General features: G+C 37.0%; 3 protein-coding genes across 6 annotated transcripts; all 3 read left to right on the forward strand.

The window, feature by feature from the left end:
- Positions 1 to 357: 357 nt before the first annotated feature.
- On the forward strand, positions 358 to 17,298 carry ttc21a (tetratricopeptide repeat domain 21A). Of its 3 annotated transcripts, none has more exons than XM_058392981.1 (29): positions 358 to 618; positions 746 to 875; positions 947 to 1,057; positions 2,474 to 2,640; positions 3,725 to 3,847; positions 3,929 to 4,086; positions 4,180 to 4,264; positions 4,485 to 4,583; positions 5,484 to 5,676; positions 5,893 to 5,981; positions 6,559 to 6,753; positions 8,076 to 8,211; positions 8,706 to 8,863; positions 9,048 to 9,257; positions 9,371 to 9,609; positions 9,969 to 10,041; positions 10,132 to 10,242; positions 10,372 to 10,510; positions 10,985 to 11,085; positions 11,615 to 11,803; positions 11,907 to 12,017; positions 12,297 to 12,378; positions 12,972 to 13,122; positions 13,503 to 13,664; positions 14,762 to 14,963; positions 15,326 to 15,550; positions 15,675 to 15,795; positions 16,492 to 16,559; positions 16,824 to 17,298. In XM_058392981.1, the coding sequence occupies exons 1-29, from the start codon at positions 592 to 594 to the stop codon at positions 16,899 to 16,901; spliced, it is 3,933 nt and encodes a 1,310-aa protein (XP_058248964.1). In that variant the 5' UTR covers positions 358 to 591; the 3' UTR covers positions 16,902 to 17,298. The 3 variants fall into 3 exon arrangements, with proteins under 3 accessions (XP_058248964.1, XP_058248958.1, XP_058248974.1); XM_058392975.1 differs by having other exon boundaries at positions 359 to 618; positions 6,556 to 6,753; XM_058392991.1 differs by lacking the exon at positions 358 to 618 and having other exon boundaries at positions 759 to 875; positions 958 to 1,057; positions 6,556 to 6,753.
- Positions 17,299 to 17,450: 152 nt separating this feature from the next.
- On the forward strand, positions 17,451 to 19,759 carry LOC131354928 (elastase-1-like). The gene is made up of 8 exons (XM_058393059.1): positions 17,451 to 17,580; positions 17,727 to 17,833; positions 18,142 to 18,248; positions 18,398 to 18,526; positions 18,628 to 18,764; positions 18,951 to 19,096; positions 19,179 to 19,328; positions 19,691 to 19,759. Exons 1-8 carry the CDS (start codon positions 17,547 to 17,549, stop codon positions 19,700 to 19,702), a joined length of 822 nt encoding a protein of 273 aa, XP_058249042.1. The 5' UTR covers positions 17,451 to 17,546; the 3' UTR covers positions 19,703 to 19,759.
- Positions 19,760 to 19,974: 215 nt separating this feature from the next.
- On the forward strand, positions 19,975 to 22,470 carry cebp1 (CCAAT/enhancer binding protein (C/EBP) 1). Of its 2 annotated transcripts, none has more exons than XM_058393074.1 (3): positions 19,975 to 21,031; positions 21,200 to 21,550; positions 21,696 to 22,470. In XM_058393074.1, exons 2-3 carry the CDS (start codon positions 21,245 to 21,247, stop codon positions 22,011 to 22,013), a joined length of 624 nt encoding a protein of 207 aa, XP_058249057.1. In that variant the 5' UTR covers positions 19,975 to 21,031; positions 21,200 to 21,244; the 3' UTR covers positions 22,014 to 22,470. The 2 variants fall into 2 exon arrangements, with proteins under 2 accessions (XP_058249057.1, XP_058249051.1); XM_058393068.1 differs by having other exon boundaries at positions 21,245 to 21,550.
- Positions 22,471 to 23,131: the final 661 nt, after the last annotated feature.

Below are 23,131 nucleotides of genomic sequence, written 5' to 3' on the forward strand. Positions count from 1 at the left end.
TGTCTGTGAGAGATTGTGTCTGTGCAAATGCGTGTGTGTCTGTCTGTCTGTGACAGATTGTGTCAGTGTAGTACTGTGCAAATGTGTTAGGGAAATCCAAAGAAGCTTGTAAAGCAAAGATGCTTTTAAAAAATAAGGAGATTAAAACACAACTATGCAACACCCCCCATACACACCATTATCTTCAATAAGCCTCGTTTATCATTTGTGCAGAAAACTTGTACTGGCTCGGTAATGCAATTAAACATCTATAGCCAAATTTGTACTAAAAAAAATAATAATAAAAGGTGACAGTGCTGTAAGGTGGAGTATTCGGTATTGCGAATATACAGTAAATCAGGTCAGTATTAAAACAGTATTTGGTTGAACAGTATAGTTTTTCAGCTTGTCTTGACAGAGATGAATCGCAGTGTTTCACTCAGTGCTCGATTAGTCGGCCTGTGCGCTGAAGATGTTTACCGGGTGTTGCATAGTAACAACACAAAAATACCACTGACCTTCACCTGCTTCAGTCTGGCTATAAATCTCAGATTTTGCTCAAAACTTCTAAAACACATCTGACTCTTTACATTAACCCAAGACAAGTCACCCATGGCAGAATCAGACCCGACCTGTTTAGTAAGTCGAAGCTATTTATTTTTTCCTACGATCTGAATTTTACTGGGATTTCATTTGTACATATTGAGTTAGATTATTAGGCGATTATATAAGATATTAATTGGCCATGGATGTCTTTGCTCTTCAGGCCTCTCTGATATACCTGCTGAGGGAGCGATTCTACAGGCATGTGATAAACACAGCTCTGAACTACCTGAAACTCTACCCAAACGACCCCGTGCTCCTGTTCTTCAAAGCTTTTGCGGCTTTAAATGAAGGTAATGTAAGATCAGGGTGATTAATAGTTAGTGAAGTTGTATGTTTAATATTAACCTGTTGTGTGTTCAAGGACGCTTTCAGGAGGCTGTGAGAGAGCTGAACAGTCTGAGAGACAAGCCTCAGGTCTGCCTGTGCTCAGTGATGGCCCTGCTGTGGGCACACAGGCAAAGAGAGACCACTGGTGAGCAGTTACAGGTCACAACTGACCCAGGAATCACACTCCAGAGTTATTTCTTCTGTATAGTTATTCATGGTCCACAAACACATCGTGGTGATGTATATTGTTATATTATTATATTGTATAACTAGGATTTCTCTTCTAATTTTTCATTTCCTGAGCAATCCCTATCTACTTCCACTGACTTTCCTTCTCTCAGTTCTTATGTAAAAACTCCAATCTTTTCTCCTGCCAGCTCCACCATTCTCTCTAAAAGCAAGACTTAAAAGGTCCTTCCCTTCCCTTTCCGTCCCGTCCCGTCCCTTGTCCCGTCCCTTGTTAATATCATTTATATATTGTTGAACCCTTTATATTATATTTATATTATATAAACCCTTTTTGTCATAGTGTCCATGCTTATGGACAGAATTAGTTTTCTTCCCCCCTCAAAATCATTTCATCATGCAATAGCCGTAAACTGCATCATCTTTTGTATGGCAAGAATGACTTTTCTTTTTTTTTTTTGTCTAAAATATTTTCATGTATTTTTAACGTCATCAGCATTACATATTTTATTATAGAACATTTGAACATACATCTTCTGTAACTGCTTTATCATTGTAAGGCTGTCTATTCCAGGAACACTGGATACAAGGCCAGGACATTGCAGCACACTCGCATTCTAATGCCAATTTAGAGTAGCTAATCCACTAGCATGTATTCAGGAGGTGGAAGAAAGCCCACAGAGAGAACATTCAATACGTCACACAAACAGCTCAGAACTGAATAAGAGCTGTGAGGCCTATTAGAAAAACTGTTAGAAAAACAGTGTCTCTAGATTTAAGTGCAGCTTTTGCCACAGTCACTGTTTTTCTCTTCTTTAGATATTTCTCGCACTGTAGACCCTCTCTCTGCAGTCCTCAGATAATCTTTCCTCTCCTTTGAACCCCACAGAAGATTGCTTGCCAAAATGCTTTGCTGAAACTCCACATCCTCACTTGACTTGAACCCTTACTTTAGTTTAAAAGATGTAGAAACCCTGGTTTGTGCTACTGCACATCTTTTCATTTTACTTCATTGAGAACTGAGCCATCAGACTCATCCAGGCTATATATCCAAACCTTAGCAGTCTTTCCCTGTAAAGAACTCTGTAGTGTCACCCCTCCATACCTCACAGAGTTGCTGTTCATTACCATGTATCCCAGTTTCTGGAGCCCCAATCTATAGCCTCTTTGTAGCATAGTCTCATTTATTTTCTTTGCAGTTTTTTCTTTCAAAACATTTACGTTCTTGCTAGCTGTTTCACCAAATTGTAAAAGTAGCGATGAGCATGAGAAAGATGCTATATAAATTAAAAGAATAATTATTTTAAATGAATGGGTTTCTGGTTAAAGTTGTCATTTAAATTGAACTTTCTATCTATCTGTATGTGTTTGTGAGATGGAGAGACCGTGTCTGAGCTGGAGTCCTGTTTAAAGACAGCCAAGAGGACAGCTGGAGAAAAGGCTCTGTACTATGTGGCACTGCTTTACTGGATTCTGGGGAGAACTCATAAAGCCAGAGAGTACATAGACAAGATGCTCAAATTATCCAATGGCTCTTCAGAGGTTGGTGCGGTTTAATATAAATAGTAAGTGTTAAATCGGAGGCTAAACTGGAGGCTGTGATTCTGTATAATTTGTAGTATAATATTTGAATTAAATATTGTTATACTGCAGCGCATTCTCCAATATCATTGATATATCATCAAAAAGTGTTGCTTTGGCCGTAGTGCTGATTGTAATTCGAATCACAGGTTTATTATTAATGTGCTCGTTCTAATGCAACATTATTTCTACAGCAAGCCATTCACAGGAAGTTGTACAGTAAATGAGCAATATAATCTAAGGTGATATTTGGATAACACTTATGGAAGGAGTCAGTGTCAGAGCTTCGTAACGGTCACATTTCAGGATGTAGAACTTCTTATGCTTGGTTATTTCTTACTGAGGTAATGTTTACAGCTTCTATATCATAACATAACAGGAACTTGCCGGGACTATGTACAGCTGAAGGACTGTTTACAGCTGCTATATCGTAAGATAACAGGAACTTGCGTCTCGGATGTTCCACATCATTAAATTTTAAGTAGTTATAAATCTCAGTGTCATTCAATAGTTAAGCAAGCATCGCAACTGTTAGCAAAGTGCTGTGCTATAAGACTAATACAATGCATTGTGTAACAAAGGTTTCATTATATGGGGAAAATTGACACTTTTGTAAACAAATGTAAATGATACTTCTTTGTAAACACACACTCATCTGTCCCAACTTTGGCTTCCTGTTTGGTGGTGATATTGTTTTTGAGGTGCTTGCTATGTTTTCTGTCCATCACAGCCACCTTCCAGCCATGAGAATAATTTCAGTATATTCTTCTTTTGTCCTAAGTGCTATCTGAAAAGAAAAGAATATCATAAACTATCCTGAATATAAAAATTCAGGAAATATTTTGCTAGAAAGTGTTAATTTCCCCTATGTATGGCGACCTTCCTAGACAACCTGTAGTATGTCAGGATGTACATTGGTGAGGTAACCTTCCACGCTGCTCATTACTTGATGCAGTTGCTATTAAAATAATTTGCAATATATTATTGAATATTGTTGTTGTTGTTTTTAACTATAAACAGAGACAGTAATGTAATGTGTTAATAGGGGCATATTCTTAAGTGCTGGATTGTCCTGACCTCAGAGAATGATGCTGAACGAGCCCAAGCTACTCGATATTTCAACAGTGGCATTTCTGACTCTAAAAACGTGTTTGGACTGATGGGAAAGGTACATCATTTGTTGAGTGAGACAAGAATATAAGTGAAGCGAAGAATATTACTTTGGTTTTAATGCGTTCTATGTTCATAGATCGAATTTTTCATGGCGAGACAGAAGGAGTCCTATGCTCTGAATGTCATCAGTCAGATCATAGCTTCCTATCCTGACTTTATTCCAGCTCTGGTTCTCAAGATGAATATATTTATGTCACTTCACAACTGGGAACACACAGCTGAAGTGGCTGAAAGGTAGGTCTGATATCATGATATCAGTTTGGATTAATTTATTAGATAAAGGCATTAGGGTGATTTAATCAGATTTTCTCTTGATCTGATTTACAGGATCCTAGAGCTAGATCCGCATAACATAAAAGCACTTCAGATGTTAAGCATAATCTTTGCAGCAAAGGATGGCGATATAGAGAAGGTAATTATGTAGGTGCTTGTGAACAGTATGTACCTGTTTTGATTATTTGGAGCAGCAGTGTGACAAATAACTGGAGTGGTACATTTGTGAGGGAACAAATGCTTGTTTGGTAGCAAATTTATATATATATTTTTAACTTTAACACCCAATTCTAGCTGAATCTTTGGAGTTATGTAGATGACAACATCAGCACTGGATTTATAACATTTATGTGCTGCAGGTGAAAGAATATCTTCAGTTACTTCTGACTGCAGTTGAGGTCACAGAGCCCAGCACTCCCAGTCTTCATATGGAGGTCACCATGCCCATTAGCAGACTGGTGAGACATCTGCTTCATCTATCAAATGGATTGGAGTATGCATATATATTGCTTAATTAGGGGAGAGTATTAAAAATGAACAGTGATTCATTGAGCAGTAGGATATTTCTTTGTTGTGCTTTTGGCTCTGTTCTCTACTACAGTAAAATCAGATACTTAGTCAACACACTGTCCTTCTCCTTAGCTTATTTTTTATTACTTATGTCTTATTTTTAGAACAATATAAACTTTTTTTTTGCTCAGCTCATATGCTGAGTATTGTCCTAGATGATGCTTTATAACAGCTGTAATGCAGCTATTTTTGAGTTCTTTTATCTTCAGGCTTGTCTTCAGTAAATGATCCTTGAAACTGACTGAGCTAATTGGACTGTTACAAACATTGCACTTTTTGGACAAAAATATTTTGTGGTTGCTGTAGATTGTCATCCTGCTGCTAAATGAGTCAGTATCCTGTAAGTTTGGAGTAATTTGGTATCAGAGTGGCTTTGAATCATGATATTCTGTAATACTGAATAGCAGTAAAGTCATAAAGGTCTGTGCTTGGGATATCACTTTGATAGGCTTTTGGATTATGAAGTTTTTCTCTCTGCTTTCGTTATTCCAATAAACTATCTACTGAGATACTATCTTTGACACATTTGCCTCAGATTGACATTCTGATTTATTAATTTCAAGCCTAGAGATGACTCCATATTCTAATCCCACATCAATGAGTAACTGTTGCTACCCACATACCATTGACCTGACCTCTCACCTTTAATCTTAGGACAGTACATACTGTATAGAATAGCTTCTAGAATGACCTTTAGTATCCCGCATTATCTAATTAATGATGATGTTTCTCCCAAAGTGATTTTAAAAATAGGTGATTGTTTTTCATTTCTTTTCCTTTTCCAACAGTCTGGACACAATAAAGATGTTGTGCAGATGCTGACATCATTTTTGCAGAGATGTGTATCCAGAGCACCAGAGGATTCTGCCATAATCTCTGAGCTCGCTTATCTCCTTACTCTCCAGCACAAGTACAAAGAGGCCCACAAATGGTACACCAAGGCGCTGAATATAGACTCTGACAGTGTGGCTGCTATATCAGGTATTGGAACTAGAAGAGACAGTTAATCTATATATTTATTTATTTATTTTTATTCATGTAATATCTTCTTTGATTTAAAATGCACCTTATCAGTGGAATTCTCTAGAAGCAGCTTTTGCATAATCTTCTCTCTCTCTCTCTCTCTCTCTCTCTATGCGCGCGCGTGTGTGTGTGTGTGTGTGCGTATTTATTTATTTATTTATTTATAATGTGAAGGTATGATCAGGTGTGAGATGATGGATGGGCGGGTGGAGAAAGCAGCAGAGCAGCTGGAGTTCTTCCATGCATCACTAGGAGGCTCAGCAGTATGTTGATGTTATTCCAGCACAGAATGTCTATTACTTCCAGCTTGTAAAAATAACGCTAAAAGGCGTAATAGTTCTTGCAAGAACAGTATTGTCAAGTGCATTTGCAAAACCCATCAAGCACCATGATGAAACTGCCTCACATGAAGACCATCCCAGTAAAGCAAGACCAAAACTTACCTCTGCTGCAGAGAAGTTAATTTAGAGTTACCAGCCTCAGAAATCACCAATTAACAGCACCTCAGATTAGAGCCGTTATGAAGGCTTTACAGAGCATCAGTAGCAGACATATCTCAATATCAACTGTTCAAACGAGATTATTGTGTATTTCGGCCGCCTTCAGCATTTTCCAAACATCAGGAAAGACAATGGAATTAGAAGATGTGTCCAAACTTTTGACTGGTAGTATGTATATATATATATATATATATATATATATATATATATATATATATATATATATATATATATATATATATATATATATATATATATATATATATATATATATATGAAAGAAACCTGAATTGAATTTTATCTACAGTATTCAGTAACCATTGATTTCTTTATCCAGCAGGAAATCATACTTTTGCAAGCCATATTGGCCACAAAGAAAGGAGTAGCTCAGGAGAATGTGGTGGTCCTGCTAAAGGACGCCACAGAGCTCCATTTTCAGACTCTTCAAGGAATACCGCATGGTGTAGACTACCTACAGAGACTCAACCTCAGCTTTCTCCTTGAGGTTGTCAGCATGCATCTTGCCAGCAGTCAGGTAATTATTAGCCTCCTCTTGCTTTTTAGACTTTTTAGATATTTGTGCAACTTATTGTTCATAAAATAAACATGTTCAGAACTGACATCCAGATCTCTATCTTTTGCCCAAGTATGTTTTTTTAAACATATATCCAATAAATATCCATATCTTAATCTCTCACATTGTTGTTGAATTTCTTCTTCCGAAATGCTAGAACATGGATATTAGCCTATTTAAGTGCAGAGATGGTCAGATTGTAACCTTTAACATCTTGAAGCTTGTGACCAGAAAGATGTCCCGAAGATATTAGCTGCCTTGTGAGCTGTGGGTGGAATATCTGAGTTTAATGGTTGTGTTGCTGACCACACATGTGAAGTGCTCCGATAATCCTGCATTTATTCCAAGATGAAAACTCATAAAATGTGAACTGTAAGGAATAACAATAACACAATTTATTATCATTTTTATATGAATTTACTTATTGTCAACTTTGTCATCCTGAAATGAGCATTTACTTTAATGCATAACTTTTGTGCACACACTTAAAATAGCGTAAATTTAAAAGGGAGACACTAGCATGAATGTTGTGGTAGCTTGGTGGATGGAGGAGCATAATGGCCCCCATGAGAAAAGAATGTGAATACATTCTGTTCCTACAGGGAGAGCTAGGGGAAGCCACAGGTATGTAGCCTATAGGGGGAACAATTGAGAGATTTATTTGAATGAACTTTAAAGGTTGATTTATTTATTTATTTATTGATTGATTGATTGATTGATTGATTGCATTTTACTTTATTTACATAATTGGTTGAGTGTTTTTTAACTTTTATTTGAAAATATTGGTTAACATCCAGAATATTAGAGTGACAAGTTCAAACCAATATTTGTGTGTCTTGTATTTTTGTATTCCCCCTATGTGTTTCTATGGTGCTGGTGCCATAGGATTAATGTTGTGTGCTTTGTCTAGCCTAGTCACTTGTATATTGGTAACTGTGAGAGTTAGATGTATAAAACGTCTGATGTTGTTTAGGCCTGTGATCTACTGTGAGAGGCAAGAGCAGAACCTAATTATATTTGAAGCCATTGCTCTGTAATTTTTGTGTGCTTCTTTTTCTTTATTTTTACCCAAAATACCTTTGGTAGTATATTAATTTTCTTTTTTCCACTGACCTTATTTGTTAAATAATATTGACTCAATAAACCTTGAATTGGTTGCACTCTCACTTTGACCCTGGTTTGTGGCCAGCTCTTTTGCAGTCGGTTTTGCCCCTGCCATTTTTATCACACTAAGGCTTGGTAAACCATGTTCTTTGAAATCAAACACTTTTTGCTACCTATAGGATATGCCTTATGATGCTGGTCAACCCTATCCCTTTGGACTGAAGCACGCCTCTATGATTCTCGAGGCTGTAATTAAAGCTGCTCCCCATGTGCTACCCAGCTGCTATTACATGGCATATGTCAAATTCCTTACAGGTATGTGGTGATAATTAAAACACAGTGCAATCTGGCTCAATTAAACTTAGTTACAGTGTTTGACTAGTGGCTGAAGCTTGTTTTAATATATTATTGTTTCTGCAGTATCCACAAGCATCAGTTTGCACTTTGTAATAATAAGATTTCTGCCGCAGAGAAATCTTCAGGAAAAGAGAATTTGAGCTTTCTGGTGATATATAAAATGACAAGTTGCTTTTTTCAGTATTATTAACATCAAGAGAGAGAAAAAAATAAGGCTGGTGAGGGCTCTCTTTTAAGCTGCTGTAACACAAAACAATCATCCTCAACATTTGATGTAACTATAAAATATCTATGTATTGTTCTTAAACTGTTTTAACCAAAAAAACCAAAATCAACTGCTAATCCATCAAGCCAACCTGCCTGTGTTTATTTTTCAAAAACGCATTCTCTGTCATGGTTTCTTCCTTACCTATAAATGGGAGTGTTGGAATAACTCATCCTTGTATTTGAAGGTGATCAGGCAGCTGCTCAGCACTTTCTGAACCTCTGCATGGAGAAAGATCCCTCCATGCCTGAGATCCACTTACTGCAGGCCAAACTTCACCTTCATGCAGGAGATTACAGCAAGTGTTTTAGCAGTTTGGAGTCTGGAGTCAGCTACAACTTTGAAGTGAGTCAGAAGGATCACCTTTTTTTGCTGAATTCTTTCCACTTCAGTGAGTCTTTCCTAATGTACCTATTCTATCAACTTATTCTATCAACTACAGATATAATATTGTTAATTACAGAATATTAGAGTAATTACAAATTACACACTAAGCCAAAAGTGTGTGTGTATGTGTGTTTGTTTTCAGTTAAGACAGAAGCCACAGTATAATTTAATCAAAGCCAGAGCCCTGAAGAGAGCTGGGCAGCTGTCTGAAGCTATCCAATGTCTCCACATGGTGATGAGCATGCCAGGGGTCAAAAAGATCATTAAGGGACAAGAAAACCTGATCTCTTGCAGTGAGCGAGTTTCTTTGTTCCTGGAGCTAGCAGATGCCCTTAGACTAAATGGAGAGCAGGTATAAGCTTTAATGTGAAGCATTTTTGGTATGGCTTTGTGCCAGATGTGATCTTTATATATACATTTATATAATTTTTATATATAGATTTTTTTTCTTTTTTCTTTTTTTAGCATGAGGCTACCAAAGTCATACAGGATGCAATGTGGCAGTTTAAGGACACCCCTGAAGAAATGAGGGTTATGGTGGCTAATGTAGACTTGGCCTTAGCTAAAGACAATATTGACGCAGCTCTAAATGCACTGAAAAGTATAATGCCAGGTGTGTCCATCTACGTACATGCCAAGGAGAAGATGGCCTGCATTTACCTTGAAAGACTGAGAAACAAGAGTCTTTACATAGCATGCTACAGGTGAATGCACAAAAAATTATAATAAACTTATAAACTATAGTGCCTGTTTATAGTACTATAGAAATTAATGTCCACGGTTGGAGAGCAGATGTTCTTATAAGAACAATAGCATTACATGCGTTCACTTGGGAGGGACTTATATTTGAAATGTTCAGATGTGAGGCCAGATCCAATTTAAGACTCTACCTAAGCAGTCGAGGCCTCACAACCTTCTGCTCACTAATACAGAATCTTAACTGGTGAAATTACTGCTGAATTACTACCCATATAAAGCTACCACTGTCCAATAAACAGCTGAGTCCTGCTTTTTGTAACTGAACATTTCTTATAAAACATAAGAAGGTTTCTAAATGTTTCAGAGAAATCTGTGAACAGCTACCAGGACCTCACTCTAATGTGTTGCTTGGTGATGCCTTTATGAAGATACAAGAGGTACATTTGGATTTCTTTATGCAGGTATTTTATGTTAATCATTATTTTTATAGCCAAGAAAAAAATCAAACAGTGTTTGTTATCTCATAGCCAGAAAAAGCCATTGAGGCCTATCAAGAAGCAGTAAAAATGGCACCCGATGATGCAACACTTGCCAAGAAAATAGGCCAAGCCCTGGTGAGGACACACCAGTATGATAAGGTAAGTGACCTTGGGATTTTTTTTTTTTTCTCGTTCTCTTTTTTGTGGATGCATTTTGTCTCTGACTTTTATGCACTGAATGATCAATTCATTTCTCATATGTGATCTGATTTCATTGCTGCCCTTCAGGCTATTAACTACTATGAAACTGCCTTCAACACCAGCATAAAGGATTCTGTGTGTTTAGAGCTGGCTGAGCTTCTGCTTAAACTCAAGCAGTCTGAAAGGGCTGAGAAAATCATACAGAAGGCCTTGGATCATGAAGACAGTAATGCCTTTATATAGATTATTAGATTTTAAAATAGATGTCCTATGTATCTACTTATGTGTTGTTATGACAACATTGCTTTCTAATCTTTTATTAAAGTAAAATAATTTTTAATATATGTAGATATATGTTTTTCCATTTCATTTGCTACATATGATTTTCAGAAGCTTTAAGGTGTTGTTTGTTTGTCCCTCTGGGCAAACCCCTAAAGATTTTATGTAGAACCCTACAACACTGTTTTCCTTTTGAAATGGGTTGTGATCAGAACAGGTTTCAGGTATAATCCTAAAGTTAAGGTTAGTAGGCAGAAACAATTGTCCAGTGAACCCTTAAAGAACCATTGTTGTATGATGTATTAGTGTTACTACATTATTGCTACTTATACAGATGTAACACTGAGATACTAATACAGTGCATTTATAAAACATTTTAGAATTTTCTCAGATGAGTATTATATATTCCTTGTTTCCTCAGGCACTGATCTGACCACCATGATAAATGATGTAAAATTTTCAAGAATGCTTGTGACAGTTCTGCAGGCCAGAAATGAACAATGTCTAGAGAAGATACAACAGGTCAGTTAATATTCATCTAAATGTCCAATAATATGTGGACACATGACCATCACACCCATATGCTGGTCTTCCAGACAAACTGTTGCTACTAAGTGTGATGCACATAATTGTCTAGAACGTCTTTATATGCTGTGACATTAAGATTTCCCTTCACTGAGACTCTGGGGCCCAAACATGTTCCACCATGACAATGTGTACAAAGTAAAGTCCATAAAGTCTTGGTTTAGTGTAAAGTCTGAGCCCAGCTGAACTGAAAACCTTTCAGATGAATTGGAACTGCTGCCTGCAGTGGACATCAGTGCCTTGACTTTACTAATGCTCTTGTTGCTCAGTGAACAGACCACCACAGCGAAAATCTCTGAAATGTAGTGGAAAGCCACCCCTAAGTATTGGAATTCAATATAACCGTATGTTCATGGTCAGGTGTTTGCATATGTTTGGCCATATATAGTGTAGTTGCATTCTGTGTACAGGAAATATCACTCATTACAAACTGTGAGTCACTTGCATGTTTCTACCTTTCCTCAAGATCTCTGAAGTCCAGCAGAAGATTATGAGACGTTTGCCATTTGAGCAGCCTGAGACCAAAGATGAGCAGAGGAAAGTGGCAGCAGCTATTTGTTGTGAACAGGCCCAAGAGTATCGTAGGAAATCTGATCTAGAAAGAGCGAAGCAGTGTTATTCAGATGCTCTAAGCTACATTCCGGACGACATAGAGGTCCACTTCAGCGCACATCATGTTTCAACATTAGGAAGGTCAAGGAACAGACAGTCTACCTGATAATAAATATATATATATATATTTTTTTTCTTTTCTTCAGATTCATTTACAGCTTGCTGAGTTGTACTATGAACACCACCAACTTGACTATTGTGAAGACCACTGTCTTAAGATATTGAAGCTCAACGACAATCATACTAGCACCACTATGGTATGATGTGCATATACATCTGCTGCTCAGAGTCTGTTTGATAATGGATGCAAGTAAAAGGTTTGGAATGGAAAACAAAAACGGAACTGTTCCAGGCCAATTTGTTGAAATATATGTAGAATTTCTTAAAGTTGAGTTTGCAAAGGCAAAATATTAGGCATGCTTTTTTTCCAGATCACCACCACGCATAGGTTTGACAGTTAGTGGTTTTTCCTCCATTTCCAATAGCTTAATATTAACAGTCATGGCTATGTTTCTGCATCTTTAACATGATTTTAGCTGCTAGCTGATGTGCTGTTCCAGAGAAACCAAAAAGAAGAAGCTCTCAAGCTGTACACAGATATCCTAAACAAACATCCAGGTAATGATTTTTTGGAACAGTTATGTGGGAAATAATCATACATTACATGGCTAAAGGTGTGTGGACAACTGATCATCACACCCTTATGTGTCTTTCCCAAACTGTTAGCGCAAAGTTGGCAGTAAACAGCTGTATAGAATATTGTTGTATGCAGCAGCATTATAATTTTCTTTCATTGAAACCAAGAGGTTCCAACCTGTTTCAGCTTGACAATTCTCCTGTACACAAACTGAGGTCCATGAAGACATGTTTTGCAAAGGTTGGATTGGAAAAAAATTGAGTGTCCTACACAGAGCCCTCATTACTCTCCCAAGTGTACACCTTATGATGAATTGGAATCTCTAATGCCCCCTTGCCTGACATCAATGCCTGACGTCACTAACGCTCTTGTGGCTTAATGGCCAAATCCCCACAGCTATGCTCCAAAATCTAGTGAAAAGCCTTCCTAGATGAGTGGAGGTTATTACAAAAGCAATGCGGACTAAATCTTGAATATGATGTTCAAGAGGTGTGATGGTCAGTTCCGCAAAACTGTATAGTGCAACACCAAATTGCATACAACTTTATTACAATGTTGCTTTTGTTTGGAACAGACAACCTCTGTGCCCTGGTGAAATTTCTCCACATGCTACGCTGGGTAGGGAGACTGGATGAAGTGCTGTCCTTCTTTAAGAACTGTGAAGCCTACTCTCCAACTGTAGTTACAGAACCAGGTTATAACTACTGCAAAGGCCTCTACTACTGGTCAGTATCAAGCTGCCCTCACTGAGACATGTATTTTATAGGAACAAGAGTGAAAACAGTCAATTCATGCATTTTTGTAAGCATTAGTTCTGTGGCTAAACACCAAGTCTGATGTTTGTGCTGTATGTGTGTTTGACAGTGAAAGAACAAATATATTGTTTTGTGAGGTTTCCTTGTCACATAAGAAAGACATTTAATAATAATAAGAAGAAGAAGAAGAAGAAACTGATAGCAAGCAAGGTGTTATCTTAACAAAGAGAAATGCCTAAATATTCATAATACTTTTGTACAATTGAGAATCTTCCAATGACATTGTTTACATTGCACATTTATCTCATTGAAGCAGGCAACATATTTAAAACATTCTCTGTCTGTATTAGGCATGCGTACCGTGTACGGGAGGCAATGATGCACCTGAACCAGGCCAGAAGGGATGCAGAATGGGGGGAAGATGCACTCGAGCTGATGGTGCACATCTCTCTTAACCCAGACAAGAAGACATTTGGCGGAGAGGTGTTTGAAAATTCAGAGGAAGGCTCAAGGTACAGAGCTGACTTAGTAGAATTGCACTGCATTGAGCACTAAAATACATTTATTTTAAAGTAATTAATATATTTCATTTGGGGTCCAAGTACCAAAAGTGCTTGAAGGTCCCGGAGACTGGGTCCAAGCAGTGAAGGTGTTGGAACCCTTTTGTAATTCAGTTCCTCTTCTAATTCTTCTTCATTTTTTTCTTAATATTTTTCTTCCTTAAAACAAATGGTGCAGACCAAACCACAAGAGACATGAAAATTGGTCAATAGTTTGTACTCCCTCCCACAGCTCAGACACACGAGATGGGCCTAAAATGGTGGTACTACAGCACAGGGTTTCATGGTTTGGTCTTTTTGTTTTAAATTCTGTTTGTTCCTAGCAATTCATAGAGCATTCATAGCACAAAAACTACTTGCTTTTTGGCCTACCTCAAATTTGTTGTCAAACTCAAACATCAGAAATGGAAATAGACCGACAGATGCATTTGGCTACCCAGGGGTGCTATTTGTGATTGTGCACACAAATCCAAGTATACAGTATAAGTATGTCTCTTGAGAAATATGACATGCACAGTGACATATATTTGTTTGCTTGATGCTGTTGCTCAGATGATTCATACCCATTTAGCTCCACCCTACTCAAGTTTGTGATCATTTTAAATAATGTGTAAACCTTTGCAAACTAATCCTTGGATTTTGTAAAATTTCAAGATGTAAAAATTCAGGAGAGTGTGAATAATTATGTTGAGATTTGTAAACAAGGTGCTGTGTTTGTTAACATCATCATGATTTCTAAGCAGGTGGGAAGATTTTATTGAAAGAGCTGTAAGGCTTTGTAATATGGATTTGATCCAAAATTGAAATACATTGCAAAAAAAAAAAAAAAAAGAGGATGAGGTGTGGTCAGTGGGGGCGGAGGGGCGGAGTTTATTTTAGCTTATTTAAACATAAATGATAACATATTGGTTGATAATTTAAATGACTGGTATTCAGAGCTACATACCAGCAGTTTAGTTATGGTGTAAAACTGTATCATAATCAAACTTAAAATTTTACCTCGATTTTTCATAATTATATTTTTATTATCCTTTTTTTTTGTTTTCCAGCTCCAGTGTGCCACTTGTTCCTGATGGCGAAAAGTTAATGGGATTGAACATGGCCCAGAATCTGCTGAGAGAATTCCATCCCCGCTCCAGATCTGGCCAGGACAAGACCACTATCCTTTACAACCTCTGTGTGATCTACAGCAATGAGCCGAAACAAATGGAGAGTGCTGTACATGTCCTGTCTGACATGATCGAAAGGAAGGTAGACCAGTTGCTTTTTGTTTTTTTGTTTTTTGTGTGGAGAATTTCATCTAATGACATGTATCCACAAACATATGTCTGAGAAATGTATCATAGTGTGATTATAAAGTTTTATATTACTGCTAATATGGAACAATGTTCCTTAAATATGCTATTGATGCATTTATTAATTGAGTGCTGTGGCTGTGAGAGAAAAAGCATTTGATAGCATCTATTAGACCTATTGGGTCAATTATTTCTTGATACCTCTTGTATGTTGCCCTACTGACATTTAATCACAACAGAAAATATTTGATCAAGTCAATAAAATACGGTCTGCGGAAATGTGAATATATGAGCTTAGCAGTTTTCCCTTGGCTGTAGGTGATGTTGGAGACCTCATTGCTCGTAGTTGCCCAGGCACTGCTGCTCCTCAAACAGACTCCCAAAGCAAGAAACTTCCTAAAGAGGATCAGCAAGATGCAATGGACCCCTGGCATTGCTGAGGACATTGAGAAAAGCTGCCTGCTCCTTGCTGACATGTACATCAAAACAGGAAAATATGTGAATGCTGATAAACTTCTGGATGATTGTATTCGACACAATAAGGTACAAAGCAGTATTATTTCATTCCGGAAAGCTTCACTGTGTTTGTTTATTTTTCTGTCAATAATTACGTAATTTCCTATTTAAATAACTTATACTCAATGGTGTATGTGTTGCAATTATTCAGTCATGCAGCAAGGCATATGAGTATAAAGGCTTTATAATGGAGAATGATCAGAGATACAAAGACGCTGCTGAACAATACGAACTGGCCTGGAAATACAGCTACTGCATAGATCCTGCAATCGGTAGGGATTTTATATTAGAACAAAGCTTGCTCACTTAATCAAATCTTTTTTATATCATGCCAAGTCTTTTACTATTACTTTATTACTATATTAGACAATTACAAGTACACCAGGCATAACATTATGACCACATGCCTAATATTGTGTTGGTCCCCGTTTTGCTTCCAAAACAGCCCTGACCCATCATGCACTGTGTATTCCGACACCTTTCTATCAAAACTAAAAAAGCATTAACTTCTTCAGCAATGTGAGCAACAGTAGCTCGTCTGTTGGATCAGACCACACGGGCCAGCCTTAACTCCCCACGTGCATCTATGAGCCTTGGCCAACCTTGACTCTGTCGCCGGTTTACCACTGTTCCTTCCTTGGACCACTTTTGATAGATACTGACCACTGCAGACCAGGAACACCCCACAAGAGCTGCAGTTTTGGAGATGCTCTGATCTAGTCATGTAGCCGTCACAATTTGGCCCTTCATCCTACATCAAACATGTTCACTTGCTGCCTAATATATCCCACCCACTAACAGATAATCAGTGTTATTCACTTCACCTCTCGGTGCTCATAATATTATGCCCGATCAGTGTATAATAATATTATTATATGTTACTGCTTTATCTGTTTTGGTTCAGAGACAGATTATCTGCCTCTATTTATTAACCACATTACTAACTGCTGATTTTACTCTCATCACAGGATACAGACTCGCTTTCAATTATCTGAAGTATAAGAATTACACACAGGCCATTGGTGTCTGTCATCAGGTTCGTATGACTTAAATAAACAAAATAGATGCCTCAGAACTCTATGATAAAGAATAGCTAATCAAATCAGGCATGTTACCATAGAAGGAGAGAGATGTACAGGCTCTGGCTTAACATGTGGAACAAATTCAATTCTCTAGAAGCTTCATACTTACTCACTGTACCATTAATGAAATCTGTTCGGAAATCTAATCTGCAGGTGAAGTGATTACATGTTTAATGTGTTAGAAAAAAAAAGTAAAGACTGTGTTTTGTTTTGCTCAGGTTCTGCAGGAACATCCTGATTATCCTCAGATCCAAACTGAAATTCTACACCGAGCCCAGCTCTCTCTAAGACCATAAGCACAAAGAGACATTTAAGCAATCTAAACCCTTTTACGATACAAGGACATGTTATATCAACTGATTGATAACTAACTGATTTCATAGCAAAGTATACTAGATAAATGTGCTTGAATTGCAACTATTTTCTATATATAAATTAGTATATAATAGATGGTACAGCATGAATGTCTTGTAAAAATTCACAAGTATACAATAACTTACTAACTCCTTACGTTTCCAGTGTGATGTCTTTTAAAGTGTTGTAATGGATGGAGTGTGCTAACATGCATCTTGATTGTACCTGTAAAAGTTTCTAATATTTTTCTCAATTCTGTCACTAGCACACTTTCTGCATGAACTCTCTTGTATTAAAACAATGATACAGCATCTGTGCTTAAAATAAATAAATAAATGGTACAAATCCAGGCCCACCTGCTCTGTTTCACAGCCTTGAGTCTTGCGTATTTTTCCAGTAAAAACAATGAACACTCCAGAAAGATACCGTGTATCTTTCTGTATGGGACTTCTATTTGACTCTTTTTTTTTTTTATCACTATCTTAACACACTCCAGTGTAAATAACCCCTGCCTGCGTCAGACAATTGGACTCCGCTCAGGTGTATATATGTGAAGTCATTTCTGAAGGAAAATCACTCAATCCAGCATGATGCACCTTGCGGTTTTCTTGACTTGTATTGGTAATACGTGTACACATTTACTTTCTTCATGATTTCCATACAGGAAAAGTAGTTTAGCTGTCTCATTATTTACTGATTTGTATTTGGTTCTGATTTAGGTTTTCACCCTTCTGTATAATAGCTCTGAATGAATTTGTGGTTTGCAGGACTCATCACTGCCACTGCTATCCCTAAACAGGCAGTGGACAATGAGGAACAAAGTGGGAAGGTTGTAGGTGGGTCCAATGCTCGACCAAATTTATGGAAATGGCAGGTAATTATGTACTAGAAATGCAAAACTAACCATTTATGATATCGTCTCCGGGTGTTTTTCCATGCCACTGTTGCCTTGCACATTATGGATAAATATAAATGGAATTCTAAACTTTGTAATTTTTTTCTTGTGAATTTTTTTATTTCTGTAAAGCAAATTGAATTGAAATGAATACATATTTTCTCCTCATACCCATTAATCCTAGTTATAAGCCTTTCCAGCATCCAGTGTTAAAACGAGTTATTGATATGTTCGTATATTTTAATATTATTGTAATACCCTGTTGTTTTGGCCTGTTTGTTTTGCAGATATCTCTACAGTATGATAGCTGGAACACAGGACACTTTGCTCACATTTGTGGAGGCTCCCTTGTTAGTGGAAATTACGTGATGACTGCAGCCCACTGTATCCTTGAGTGAGGCCTTTTCTTCCTAATACTTACAAAGTCTGTGTGTGTTTCCAGTCTACAAAATGTATTGTGCACTTGTTTTATGTAAATACTCATACAGCATAGCACCATAAACTTGTTATGGAACCACATAAAGTAGTTTGTCTTTCTTTCAGTCTTAACGTCAAGAATTATCGTGTGGTTTTGGGCGACTATGATCTCAGTAAGTTAGAAGGCCGTGAGCAGGTTCGTGCTGTGACTAGGATTAGAGTTCATCCTGGCTGGACTGAAGACCTTGCAAATGGGTATAACTTTGTTTTTTGACAACAGCGTCATGCTTTATACATTACTTATGAAATATCTATTTCATGTTATGTGCTTATATCATGTGTTTCATTCCCTTCAGAAATGATATTGCTTTGATGAAGTTGGACTCTCCGGTGTATAACAATGGTTATGTAGCCATTGCAGAGCTGCCTTATCCTGGTCAAATTTTGCCCAATGGCTTTACTTGCTATATTACTGGATGGGGACTTCTAGCTAGTGAGTATGAAAAGGTTTTTCACAATAATGTGCAATACTTTTGTTTAATCAGATTTTGTTTTCTAAGCTGAAATCCAAGTTATTGTTGCTTCTGCTCCAGATAACTGCAATTTTTTGTAAGAAATGGCAAACTCTGTTGATTTATAATACCTGACTAGTTCTTGTTTCATACTTCCCTGTCCTCAGCCGGTGGTTATATGCCAGACATCCTGCAGGAGGCGCCCATTGATGTTGTGGGTTACTCTGTGTGCTCCACTCCTGAATGGTGGGGCAGTGCAGTCAAGACAACCATGGTGTGTGCTGGAGGAGATGGTATGACCTCTGGGTGCCAGGTACAGATATTTTCCAAGCCTTGACAATTCAGTTTCAAAATTAATTTCTGTCCTGATCCTGTGGGCCATTTGCACATTTCAGGGTGACTCTGGTGGACCTCTGAACTGCTTCACCGATGGCAATTGGAGGGTTCATGGTGTAGTCAGCTTTGGCTCTGCTGTAAACTGCAACCTTTACAGCAAACCAACAGTCTTCACTCGCGTGTCTGCCTTCAGTGACTGGCTGTATTCTGTAGGTTTTCTAGTTTTTCTGTTAAACCGGAATTTCTTCTTAATTTAAAGAAGCCTAAGAATTCAAAATGATTAGAAATTGCACGGATGGCATTGTATTCAAAATTTATGCTATAATAAGATATACTTGAAAACTGATCACCAGACTGACCACCAACACCACCACCAGCAACAACAGTACTTAGTCCAAGCATGATAAAACATTTATTACTAGTCACACTGAATTATTATGGAATGTTCTGTTTGGCCCTTTAAAATATTCCTGACACCAAACTACACACAGTTAACAATAGTGATTTCTTTTACAGTGGAGAATTGATGTCTACTTCCCTTTACTTACATGTCTTCTTGTTTCTTTTACAGGAAATGGTGTAAATGCTCAACATGCTTTGTGGCTGTTGAATAAAAGACCATCTGTAGAAATGTTAAAAAGGGTGTGTGAGTATTATTATTTTTATTTTTCCTGCTTATTGGCTAAAGTATATACTATAAACCAAATATTAAAACCATATTTTTAATCATAAAGACCTTGTTTAACAGATATCTAACACTGAGGAACAAGTGAGACAGTGACTCATCCCTGTGAAGAGCAGAATCATTATCATACATCTTAAAAGCCGACAAAAGTAATTTTGGCTTTTGTCATTGAGCCAGTTATCCATTTAGGGGTAGAGAAAAGTCAGAGCTACTTCAGTGCTACTTTACACTGTGTTAAATGGTTGAAATAAAATCAATAAACTGCTGGAATGTATTTATTTAAGAAGACAGTATCCATGCCCAGGTTTATGGGTTCTGTGGTCAGAACGTTGAAGAGCTGTTCGGTTTAATTTAGTAGCTCTACTGTTGTCCATCCATCACTGACCGATTCTACATGTCAAGGGTTAATGCTTCCTGGTCTAAGCTTTATCAGTTATATGCATTCCTCTGATCTTTTTCTTAAAGGTGTGTTACAGGTGTGTTTAGGAACAGGTTTGCCAATTAGATTCTAATACAGATAGCATTACGGCCCAGAGAAAATATAAATTATGGATTATGGAAAGGTCATACTGATTGAAAAACTGTAGCATTTGACATTAAAAACACAAATATAATGGATATCAGACAACAGATATATTTTTCTTAAATATAAGAATAATTATAATTAAAATATTTGCATATATTTCCTGCTTTGTGTTTCTACACTAAGACATTTCAAGGTGGTTAATCTTAGAAACAAAAGTGCTCTTGCTGCCTTAAAAACATGAGTGAACTCATCTTGAAGATAACCTTTCTTTAAACTCAAGAAGTAGTCGAGGCAATGGATTACGTTAAATTAGATTTTTGGAAAAAGAAACTTGAGTTCAATAAACTAAACGTGTCATGACAATTGGAGTTTAAAAAATGAAATGAGTTCACAAAACTAAATGGGGCTATCATGATTTAGAGTGTATTCCTGAATAAACTGCAAATATATTAGATATTATTGTTAATGAATTGAATCATTTACATTTATCCCCTAAAGTCAGACAAATAAAAAAGCCGATATGTGATGCAAAGAGAGAACGAAAAAGAGAGCGAGAGAGACAGAGAAGGGGGTTGTGACAGAGGAAATGATGGTGTCATGATCTCTTGAGTACCTGTATCATAACGGATTTTGTGGACAGACCAGTTCAGTTTGGGTGCAAGAGTGTGGAGAAAAGAGTTCAAGAAGAAGGCAAATTAAAGGTGAGGTTTTTTTTTTTTTCACACCTCTATTTTACAATCATTTCTGTTTAACGAAGACTAGAAAAGACAACTAATATCGTTTGGATTTATATTTACGTACCTGAATTGAGGAAGTGCTGCCATCTTTACATGACTAAGTTTGACTTTTTAAATATGTTTCTCTTCTAGCTGCTAGATTGACCTTAGCTTATTTATCATCTCTTGTCCATTTAGATGTCAATCTCGCACAGTCGTTCTACCGCTCACATCTTCTCCTCCAACAATCATTCGTGCTCCTCACTGGTCAGCAACACCTTGGCTTTGGCTCCTGACTCCACCACTTCAACTTCCAGTAGCCTGCCTGTTCACATTCCCCAGATGGAAGGAGGACCATATGGCTATTCTATGGGGTCTCATGGACTCTCTAGGACAAGTGATAGGAGTGGAGAGTCGATGATGGGCATGCCGTATTTGCCCTATTCGACATGTTCAAACTCCACAGTGGAAAGACCAGCACAACACAGCCACATTATGCAACAGGTACAAGACATGTAGCTATTAAAATTTTATTTTTATTTTTACGACTTTGGTGCAATATTGCTTAAATTTTTTAACTGCATGTCAAGTGATCGTATTTCTTTCCTGTTCATTCTACCTCTTCTGTGAACTCGGCAACATGATAAAGGAGTTTTCTCAGTTCCTTCTTCCTCCTCCTCCATCCACATTTCGGCAGCCAGGCCAGAAGAGAGGCCTGAACAAGGACAGCCTGGAATACCGGCAGAGGCGTGAGCGCAACAACATCGCTGTGAGGAAGAGCCGAGATAAAGCACGTCGGCGTATCCAGCTCACCCAACAAAAGGCCTTGGAACTTCAGGAGGAAAATCACAGGCTACTTCTGCACATTGAACAGCTTAGCCATGAGGTGGACATGCTCAGTCGTTATCTCTCTCAGCGCCACATACCAAGCAAAGTCAATGATATAGGAGTTGAAGAGAACTGTTGAGTGACCGTAGAAATTCACTTACCTTAGTTATCAGGTTAGTGGACCTGAATTAATTACATCAGTGAGAAATGTAAAGACTGTAAGATTATACTGTTATATATAAACTCACTCGGTTTATATTTCTATAGGACAGTCTGTAAAACAATATTCAGATCGAAATGGACAGTTAGGATATCTTCATTTTGTATTCAATTAGCCCACTAAAAGAAAAGTAGGAAAATGATACCCTTTTGTCAATTATTTAATGTTCTAATGTTATAATGAAATCACTATAAGGCTGGACATATAGGGTGTTTTTGCCACCTGATCAGTGCTTAAGATTTTTTCTACTATATTAGAGCAAATGTTTTTAATTTTTGTATTTTTTTTTAAAAAAGAATCCAGGAAAATGCAGCATGCTTCTGTATTATTGTAATGTAATGTGGTGGAAGTGAATTAAACCAAGTTTCAAGAAAAACAGGATGTTTCATTCCAAAGACCTGCATTATTCTCTTGATAATGTTTTTTAATATTCATCATAAATATATAAGTATTGTAGCTTTCAGCACAAACTCTTCTTGTATCTTGAATCTTTTGTACCTGTACATTAACAATGAAGGTAACTGGAATCTGAAACAAAACTCAAAACAAATAGTAGATGACGAAAGAGGCTACTGGAAAAAACCCGTTTCTATCGCATTAACATTTATTTCCATTTGCTTGTTTTTTTTGTGTTTGTTTTCATTATTATTTTAACCAGTAATTTTTTTTACCATTTTTGTTGATAATATTAAGATAATAATCAATAAACAATAACTATGATAATAACCATTTATGATGATGATCAATGAAATGCTCAGTAAATGACTTGTTAAGTAAGGTAGTGCCTGCAATCTTTTGCACTTAACCTATATTTCACATACATAATGTATATTTTATGGCAGGATTTGTATGTGTCTTAAATGTTATTGAAATTTTTTAAAAAGTTGGTCCTAATATATATGAATTAGCGTACGCTAGTAGTAACTTCCTCAAACACGGACAAATACAAAATAATGGAGAGATAATAAAAAAACCATTATTATTATTATTATTATTATTATTATTATTATTAATAATAATAATAATAATAATAATAA

The sequence above is a fragment of the Hemibagrus wyckioides genome, linkage group LG01 (assembly GCF_019097595.1).
Source record: "Hemibagrus wyckioides isolate EC202008001 linkage group LG01, SWU_Hwy_1.0, whole genome shotgun sequence".
In the NCBI taxonomy this organism is placed as follows: Eukaryota; Metazoa; Chordata; class Actinopteri; order Siluriformes; family Bagridae; genus Hemibagrus; species Hemibagrus wyckioides.